The 10,073-nt window shown below is 41.8% G+C and overlaps 1 protein-coding gene across 1 annotated transcript in view; it reads right to left on the reverse strand.

Moving 5' to 3' along the window:
* BUB1B (BUB1 mitotic checkpoint serine/threonine kinase B) overlaps nt 1-4,524 on the reverse strand; it is a 41,381-nt gene extending 36,857 nt beyond the window's left edge. The window contains exons 1-2 of the mRNA XM_006920498.3: nt 4,271-4,524; nt 1,781-1,927 (exon numbers count right to left, since the gene is read on the reverse strand). Of these exons, the coding sequence (XP_006920560.1) occupies nt 1,781-1,927; nt 4,271-4,305 (182 nt within the window). The 5' untranslated portion in view covers nt 4,306-4,524. The remainder of the gene's footprint in view (nt 1-1,780; nt 1,928-4,270) is intronic.
* Nucleotides 4,525-10,073: the final 5,549 nt, after the last annotated feature.

A 10,073-nucleotide genomic window follows, 5' to 3' on the forward strand; every position in this document is an offset into this window, starting at 1 on the left:
AAAAGTTTCTTAAAAAGTTAAACATACACTTATTTTTAAACATACATTTATGACCCAGTAATTCCATTCCAATAAAAGTGAAAATCTATGTCTACAAAAAGCCATGCACAAGAATGTCCATAGCAGCTTTATACATAAAGCGCACAAAACTGGAAAGAATCTAAATGTCCATCAATTGATGAATAGATAAAAAAGTGGAATACTACTCCACTTTTTTATTGCAATAAAGCAGTAAAAAGGAATAATTTATTGATATATGCAACATGATAAAGCTTAAAAAAACACGCTGAGTGAAAGAACTGTATGATTCCATTTATACAGAATATTCTAGAATAAGCAAAAGTAACCTATGGTGATAGAATGTGATCACTGGTTGCTTTGATTGGGAAGGGGCATGAGAGAACTTACTGAGGTAATGAAAATGTTGTCTTGAAATGCATGTCAAAACTAATTAACTAATGAAAATGTTGTCTTGAAATGCATGTCAAACAGTATATATAAAAATCTCAGCATTTCACTGGATTTAAATTACCCTTAAAAAAAAAAAAACAAAAAAAAAAAACACCGGTCCTTAGGAACCAACTAAATAAAATTAGGGTGAGAGCAGTAAGATAATTTAGGTGAGTTTTGGTACCAGTAACCAAAATGGAGTAGAAAAAGGAAGGTCATTTATGTAAGAAGAGATTCAGTATTTAATACGTTAGTGAAACATTTATCTAATTATATGCTATAAGAGATAAAAAGACACTTAGAAGGCAAGGAAGGGATGTACACAGTTGTTAAACAACCCTGGAAAACTTGAATATGGACGGAGAATGGAGGAAAAAGAACAAAGACAGGTAAAATGCAGTAGGAAGCCCATAAGAAAAATGGAAGAGTAGTTAGAGAAGTAGAAAAACTAGTATAACTAAGTGTAATGTTCCAGAAGCCAGGAAGAAGAGGTAAGATTAGAACACCACCAACTCTGAAACAGAACCATAAAACCTAATGCTTTTAAAGATCCAATGAGATGAACAGGGATATTCATTACATTATAACCCACAATTATGATAATTTGTGTATGATGGCAGAAATTTTTTTGTCAGAGATTGAGGGTAGAAACTGATACTTTACTTTTTTGAAAAAAGCATATTTATCAAAACATGTATTAGTCAAAGGAGAACAAATTCCCTATATCCATTTGAATAATGTACTAGTATTTTTCAGCTTTTGTTTATCCAGAGCTTGTTAAATGATTATTGAGAAATTTTTTAGTATAAAGTTTCTCTGAGGTTTATTTACATTTTCTTTGGAGATCACTATTTCTTTTTGGCATATTATCAAAAATACTTTCCTAGAAACTTAATAATTGAATATACATGAAAGGTAGTAGATTCATTCTCCCTCAGCACTCAGAATCCAAAGAAATTTCTCTAATTGATTACTATCAAAGAGTTAATTCTGTTTAGGGATTCAGAGTGACATAATACTTCAGGGAAATACTGTAATTTGATACTTGCTTTACTCTGCTTTGCATTGCCCCCTGTATAAGATGTATTTCTATTGATACAAGAGTTTGGCTGTTCCATGATGAAATGAAATCCTATACCTCTTGCTCTTAATCATTCTTGAGGAGATCTTTAGATAGCTGTCATGTGATGAAAAAGCAGGTGGGGAACAGATTCTCATACTACCAATTTTTGAAGAGTACTCCCTATGCCATTGTGCATCGATCCATACACATTATCTACCACAGTTGAGGATGAATGATGACAGGTTGAGCCACAACTGTTTTACACACCGTTTCTGCTGCTGTAGAGTAGTGTTACGGGCAGATTCTTGCTGTGCCAATATTCCCTGAAGTGTGGACATGCTCCGCCCCTGCCTTAAAGGTTGTACATTTTCTTTACTCAGCTCCCATTCATCTCCCTCCAGAGACATGGCTTCACTATGAAGGGGGAAACAAAAGTAAGTCTCATACAAACACGGAGTTATTATATCACTAGATTATTGTAAATGTTTTCAGATAAGCGATTACTCATGATCTCTGCATTGAAGATCGTGGGCAGGCACACTAGTAGTATTATTATTACTCTCCTAAGCTTCTGAGCCTTTCCAAATTTACGGCTCTAGTATTTGCCTAATGAAAGAGAATGTAGCAACAGTATTGTAGACAGTACTGTAAGAATAAAGTTTAAGGAAGGAAGAAAAGAAGGGAAAAAAGTATTAAAAATTTAGCAAAGTAGACAAAAAGCAGTTCTATGCTAACCATTGAATGCATCATTTAGTTTAATTTAGAATTAGCAAAGTGTTCATCAGACTAACATCTATGTTTCAACTGATGACTTAAAACTGAAGTTTATATATATAGGCAGCCCAAAGCAGAAGCAGAGAAATATACAGTTTACTGGTCACAACAGCCCCCTTCCCCAAATTTTATCAAGTCTGTGGGGGGGCATCTCCACAACTTTTTTTGGAGGCAATCACCATATTGAATATGTACTATGAACTTCAGAGTTCCACACTGGACAGATAGAAGCCTATTTCTGGATGCGAGACATTATCTCTGGGTTTAAAACAAAGAGACAGATTAGGAACTAATCTTCAAAATAGAGTAAAAGGTATGATCTCAGTCTAGATGCCAGCAAAAACTCTCTTGAAGAAAATAAAGTATAAGTGGTTAATAATTTAGGTTGTAACTACCCACATCTTTTTAACATTGTGTGAATCCTGTAATGGCCCTGTCATTTACTTTTGTATCCCCATGGTCTAATACAAGATCTGACACTAGTAAGCACTGAATAAATATTTGTTCAGTTCATCTTTCTTCTCGCTCTTAAATTAATTAAATTATCTCAGTTAAATGTCCTAAACTGAGTTGCTTCTTCGTCCACCTGCCTCCTCTCAGGCCTGCTCCTCCCACAGCCTTCCCTCATCTCAAATAAATGGCAATTTCACTTTTTCAGTTGCTCAGGTCAAAAGTCTTAGTGCTAACCGTGATACCCTTCTCACAACTCTAATTAACTGAGTAAATTTTGTTGGTTCTACCATCAACTTCTTCTCACCATCTCCACTGTTTCCAGCTTAGCTCAAGCTCCAACTTCTCTCGCCTGAGTTATTTCGATAACCTCTTAACTGGTTTCTTTACTCCTATCCTTTTTTGCCTTTAATCTTTTCAACAATTCAGCCAAAGTGATCCCATTTAAATTCATGTCATATGTCTTTCCTCTACTCAAAACCTTCCAATTACTGTCGATTACAATCAAAGTAAAAGCCCAGTCCTTACAATACCTGCATCCTCACCTTTTTTCCTCCGTTTCCTTTTACTCTCCACGTTCATTCTGCTCCAGCTACTTTGCCAGGTGCAGCTCCTCCCCTAATCCTCACCCTCCATCCAGCATTTGTACTTCCCGCACATATAGGCATGATGAGCTCTTGAGTTTCCTTCAAGTCTTGACCCAAATGACATTCTCAGTGAGGCTCCCTGTTCAAAACTATCTAAAATTGCACCAACCCTCTCCCCAACACTTTTTCTTTTATTTTTTTTTTTTAGTACTGACCACTACCTAACTTTTAGTTTATCTTGTTTATTGTCTGTTGTCCCTAACCTCATCCCCCCTAGAATCTAAGCTTCAGGAGGGTGGAGATCCTTTTATTTGCTGTACCTAGTGCTTGGTAGATTGCTATTTACCTAAGTATTGTGTACCCCATAATGAAAACGCATACAGAATTCCAACCCAGAAGAGCTGATACATATTTATATAAAGAAAAGCAGTAAGCATATTTATATAAAGAAAAGGGCTTTTTATATTTCTAACTATGTTAGTGGCATAATGACAGCAACTACCATTTCTTGAGCACTTATTTGGAGGCAGAGTGTTACTTTACAAACACTTTGAGTTTTCCCAGAACCCGCAAGGTAGGATTAATTTCAGCATTTTCCATATTAAGACGTGTCCAAGGTCAAACAGTTAAGAAATGGCTGAACTGAGATACAGCCCCCACTACAAATTCCAAGCTCTTTGTACCACTGGGGTTCCACAGCCTTCTTTGTGTTGAAGCTGAATGCAGCGGGATTCTTACCCGCCCGCAATTACACTGAGGTCAGTGCTTACTTTGAGTCTTCCCCTGCACCCCTTGCATCCGACTCCAACAGGAAGGAGGCTGCGGCCTGGCCTGCTCTTCTAATGACCGTGCCACTCCTCTCCTTGACTGTTCTGAATGGGGCCCTGTCGGGTTAGGCATCCTTGGGTCTCGCAGGCCCAGCTCCCAGTCCTTCTCCCGTACCTACCTCGGTCCACCCTCTTCCTTCTTCATTGCTGCCATCCTGCGTTCCTGGCTCAGGTCCTCCACCTGCCGGGGCCTTTCCTCAGCGCCGGAGACCGTCTGAGTTTCTTTCTGCAACCTGTCCTTAGAGGTATCGAAGCGACCAGATGGTGTTCCAGGACAAAAGCACGAAGCTCCCTCTCACAAACTAGCCATCTCAAGATGAGCCGCCAAGTTTCAAATTTAACGGTCCCGCGCGGACGACGTATCCACGCCCCTCCGTTCCTGCGTACTCGCGCCCCTTGCTCAAGGGATTCTGGGGCTTGTAGTTTATCCCGGTTTTAGCCCTTGCAGTCGCGCTGCATAATGGGAGTTGTAGTTTCCAGAATCTAAGGTACCCAAGACTCGGGTCCCGCCGGCTTAGTCGTTATAAATTCTTTGCTGGCGCTTCCTGTGTCCTACCTCTAAGGCCAGTCTCTGAGCCAAGCAAGGCACACTTTATGCGTCAGAATGTCCTTGATGTTTTGAATATAAGGCGATTGAATGCTTGTGCTTGGCCTGATTTTTTTCTGGGGTGTTTGGCTAGGCTATAATCACCCGTGCTGCTTTCTGCCCCAACCAAGACTCACGTGTGTCCAGAGTTCTTAGGCTGCTCTGACCCAGTTGTTTCCTGCCCACCTCTTGAATTCAAAAAAGTTGGATTCTAGTTCTGTAAACATCATACCAAAGTTACAGCTTTAGGTAAACCACATAATCTCTCTGACCTTTAATTTTCTTCATCTATAATCTGGTGATGATATTGCTTTGATTTCTCTGCTACACAGTCCACAGGCAGAAAACACAGCTATGCCATGGCTTCCAAGGTTTTGCCTCTTTGCCACTTCAGGAAACCACCTCTACTGACACTGGCCTCTTAGGCTCAGTTCCAATTTCTTGAGGAAGAAACTAGTACGTCAGTTGTGACCAAGGGAGCAGATGATGCTTAACCCAGAACTCATGTGATATCATAGGACTGGGCCTCCTATTTCACACCTCTGCTCTTCTTCACGTTGGTAAATTTTCATTCTCCATTGAGTAACAGTTTCAGGACTTTATCTTTCCAGGTTCAAATTCAGACTCAGTAGTCATTCTAATTAGCTCCTTCTCCACACAGTCACTGGGGCTAATAGATTTGGGGCTCTAATTGTTCAGGCCCAAATTACATGTTTCACCTTGGGACTGAGATAAGGGAAGGATTGGTTCCCCATAGGAAATTTTGATTACTCTTTACTTCCAAGTCCTCTACACTCAGGAAGCTTCCCTGGATTATGGGTGATGTGGTATATGGGATTCTCTCTCTGGCTCATTTTATCTCTTATCTGTTATACTAGTACCGACCTAGCCCCTCATTTCCTTTCCCTAGAGTGTCCTGTTCACAACCACAACTCCTCAATTTCAACTGTTTCCTATAAACTGTCTCGGAAGTGTAGTATTCACTCCTTTGATCTCAGCCTTGTAGCCTACTCAGATGCCCAGTAAACTGTGATACAACACAGAACACATTCAGTCTAAACCCTTTGCTTGTTTCACCAGAAAAAGAGAGAGACAGATAAAACAAAAATAGGAACAAAATGTGTGACAGAGGTGCTCTGCGGTCTTATTTGAAATGTGAATTCTTATTCGGCTGGACTATGGCTGAGTGACAAACACAGGGCCAGCACAGGCTTCAACAGCAGCAGCAATTGTGAGAGAAGTGAGGATTAAGCGCTTACACATTTATGATCCAAAGATGATGAGGCAAAATCTCAGCCTGAGTACTTTAACATGTTAGGCATTGGTGGGACACAGAAGATGTGAACGGTGAACTAGATACAGTTCTTGTCTTCTAGGAACTTAAGGCTAATGGAGAGACAGGTAAATAAAAAAGGCAATTTCAGTACATCGCTGCCACAACCAGATGTAAATAAAAACAGTGGGCCACGGAGGCACATAGGAAGAGCTTCCAATCTAGGCCTAGGGAGAAGAGATCAGGGAAAATTTCCTAGAGAAGATGAAGGGCAAGGAGAATTTGACACAAACTATTGAGCACAATACAAGTTATGTAGCTGCTGAAGTTTTTAAGGTGCGCCCACCTCCTCTCTATTCCCCACTCTCTCCATTGAGTTCTTGCACCCAGGCCTCACCTCTTTAGACCTCGCATGCTGGCCCATCAAAACTTACCTATCCTGTGTCCTACTCTTCTCACCTAACTATCACATTGAAAACATATGAATTAAATCTCACAAAGATGTTAATAAGAGTTAATGCTTTAATGAAATATTTTCCACATCATTTTCTAAGATGACAATAGATGGTACAGGGGAATAAGTGTCTGATGTTTAAACAAGTTTCTGAATTATTAAATGGCATCTTTACTGAAAGGCTCTCTAAAGCCCCTAATATGCCAAAGTGTACCATGACTCTTTAAGGGAGGAGGGGTATTGGTTTTCTATTGCTGCTATTACAAACTGCCATAAACTTAGTAGCTTAAAACAACACCAGTTTGTTATCTTACAGTTTGGTAGGTCAGAAGTTTGACTCAGTCTCGCTGAGCTAAACAAGGTGTTGGCAGGACTATGTTTCTGGAGGTTCTTTGGGAGAATTCATTTCTTTTTTTTCCAGTTTTTAGAGGCATTCACTGGTATTCTTTGGCTTGTGGTCCCCTTCCTCCATCTTCAAAGCAAGCAACAAAGCATCTCTCTGGTTTCTGTCACCACATCTTTTTCTCTGACCACAGTCAGGAAAATCTCCCTTCTTCTAAAGGCTCATGTGATTAGTTTGGACCCATCCAGATGATCTAGGATAACCTTTCTATCATCTCAAGGTCCTGAACTTTTATCAAATCTGCCAGGTCCCTTATGTTACATAAAGTGACATATTCACAGGTTCCATGGATTAGGACGTAGATGTCTTTGGGGGCCATTATTTTGCCTACCACTGGGGGTGCTGAAATATGTTGGTATCAATGTTGGTGTCTCTAAACTTATTTGATCATAAAGAAACCTTCTCACACATCTTTCAGAACAGATTTTAGGCTCTTCATAGTTTAACAGTAGGCCTCAGGAGAAGAAAATACACAAAGGAATAAATCTTGGACGTGGTTCCATAGTGTAGCAGTTAATACATCTGCTTTACATGCAGAAGGTCCTGGGTTCATGCCCCAGTGGAGCCACAGTTCATGGTCTACTGCCATGCCACCCTGAGCAAGCCTGATGTCTGATCTGGGAAGCTAAGCAGGGTTGGGCCTCATTAGTACTTGGATGGGAGACCACCTAGGAAGACCAGGTGCTGTAGGCATAAATAAAAAATAAAAATAAAAAAGGAATAAATCTTAATGGTGGAATTTCAGGCACAATGGCAATGTGTAGCAATTGGGGACTAGCAAGCCCCTCATTTTCATCCATTTACTTTACATGCAAAGCCATACCTATCTGCATCAGTGGCTATTAGAGGGATTTAATTGTCAGAAAATATATGATCTCTTACTTGGTCTTGTGGAGATGCATATGTTCTTGATTGTCAAAGGCTGATTTCCCCCAACTTTGCCTTCATGGATTATACAAAATCCAGCTTTAGCAGGCTAAACACTGCAAAGATGAAAACTCTGGGTCTCCAGGGAACCCTTGGACAGACTACTTGTTTACTGTGCAACCACAGGAGGAGGGAGAGACTGTCTGGGGGTGGGAGGAAGGTCAAGAGAGACCGAATGGGGGTGTTGTGTGTTCAGGGCCTGAAAGAGACCACATCTGGGAAAGCAGCATCACCATGCTGGCCTTTACCCCAGCAACAGATCAGCCAATCAGAATAGCATCTGCATCTTGTACTTACCAGTGATGAGGTATCTTGAGGTAGAGGAGCCAATGAGAAAGAGGCATAGTAATCCAAACCATCTTGTGTTGCCAGGAGGAAGGGAGGTGAAGGGTGAAAAGATACATTAGCCTGGGGCTAGGGGCTACTGGCTGCTGCCCAGTTGCATCTCACAGTAGCTGTTGCTGACAGGGTATTAGGGTACTCTCCAAGGAGCTGGGTTTCTCTCTTTCATTTCATGGAAACTCTTTTCTAGACTATGCTTCTGCTTTTCTGCAGAGCTAACTTACTTTTCATGGGTCTTCTCAAACCATTAAAAATTGCCTGACCCAGAATTTCTATACTGATATATGCAAAAAACATACATACTGAAAGAGGAGATACCAGTTATCAACTTTTTTACCTCTGGCAGAAAAGAGCCAAAAGGTTGGAATGGCCCATAAGCTGAGGAACGGAAGAAGTCATATGGTAGGGCTATTAAGAAGCAAGGTAAGAAGTGGATCTAAATAAGCTATGTAGCTAATAGGTAGTGCAAAATTAGGCTGTTTTGCTCTGGCATTAACTTGACCAGAGTTTTGTGCTTCAGGAAGGTCTTGGAAAATCTAAAGAGTTCCCAGGTATTCACTACTGTGCTCAATTTACGCATGAGGCAATCCAAACTCAAAAAAATAAAGTGGCTATGAGAGTTCCCATTGAGGAAGAGCAGAGTAGGATCTTAACGTTGCCAGCTTCTTATTTCAAGCCCAGTACTCTGGGTACCACAAACTTCAACTCTAATTTGAAGGATTCAACCACTTCTAATGTTTAATAAACTTCAGCTTCTAGAGAAGCTAAACTTTACGTTCAGGGAGAGGAGTGAACCTAGGGTCTCCCAGCATCACATGTAGTGGGAGTCTCCACTCCAATGTGTTATATATTGCCCAAAAACTGATGGGCGGAGCCCCTGACAGGCAATTTTGTTTGCCTTGAAGGAAGAGGAATGGTGGATGCAGGAGTGCTTTCCCATGAGGAATGAGGAGGCCACCTGATAGCCACCTTGGACAGTGACCCTCCTTGGCATGGCCCTGAGGACTCCTGGCCTTGTGGAGAGAGGGCCTGTGGCAGAGGCTGCAGGAGGCTATTCTGTGTAAGGCTGGCTTCCAGCAGCACTGTCTTCATGCCCAGGTGTTGAAGGTACAGCGCAGCTCCAGCATCTCAAAGATTGGCCACTCCGAGAGCACTGGGAGACCACTCCTGGGCCTAGACATCAGCACCCTCGTAGCTGGCTTCAGCAGACGTGAGATACCCGTCATTGGCCTCAGAGACAGAGCAGGAAAAAACGAACAGCGCAGATGATAGGTGGGAACTGCAGGAAGTGGACCAGTTGGTAGGCACAAGACCTGCGAAAAATACCCAGATGACCTGAGGGAGGCTTCGAAAGGGGGCTGACTCAGGGCTGCATACATAATTAATTGTACAAATTATGTTGTGCCTAAGACTGCCTGGCCAGAGGCACAAATGGGGACAATTTTTACTGTTTTGTTCACTCAGAGTAGGCACCTTTAAAAGTTTATCTGTCCAGAGGGGCCTGCTTTTTCTAATTCACACAAAGCACAGCATACACTGACTGTGGCACTGGGCCTGGAGGTCCTATGGAAGAGCCCGTGGAATTTTCATTATTCTGTTCCTGTGGCTCCACAGTGGTGAAGCCTGAGCTAATGAGTTACATACTGGTCTTTCCATCCTCGTTCAAGGAGGTGGTGATCCCATGATAATCGAACAGCAATTGGGATGGCTCTTGGCAGAGCCAACCAACGTGGGAAAGCTGACAGAAAGATGGCGTGTCTAGGGGTAGGTATGTCTGGGCTTCCATCGCTTCTCTGCCAAAGCCGGCTTCCTTGCTCCCTCTCTCAGACGTTGCCTCCTGGGACCTGGTGCAGACTGACATTCTGAGGGGCCCAGCGGTGGGAGACATTCCTGCGGATCTAAGCTCTACATTGCTTTTCTGAGGAAAGGCCAGAGGT

The sequence above is a fragment of the Pteropus alecto genome, unplaced genomic scaffold (genome assembly GCF_000325575.1).
Source record: "Pteropus alecto unplaced genomic scaffold, ASM32557v1 scaffold86, whole genome shotgun sequence".
NCBI classification, from domain to species: Eukaryota; Metazoa; Chordata; class Mammalia; order Chiroptera; family Pteropodidae; genus Pteropus; species Pteropus alecto.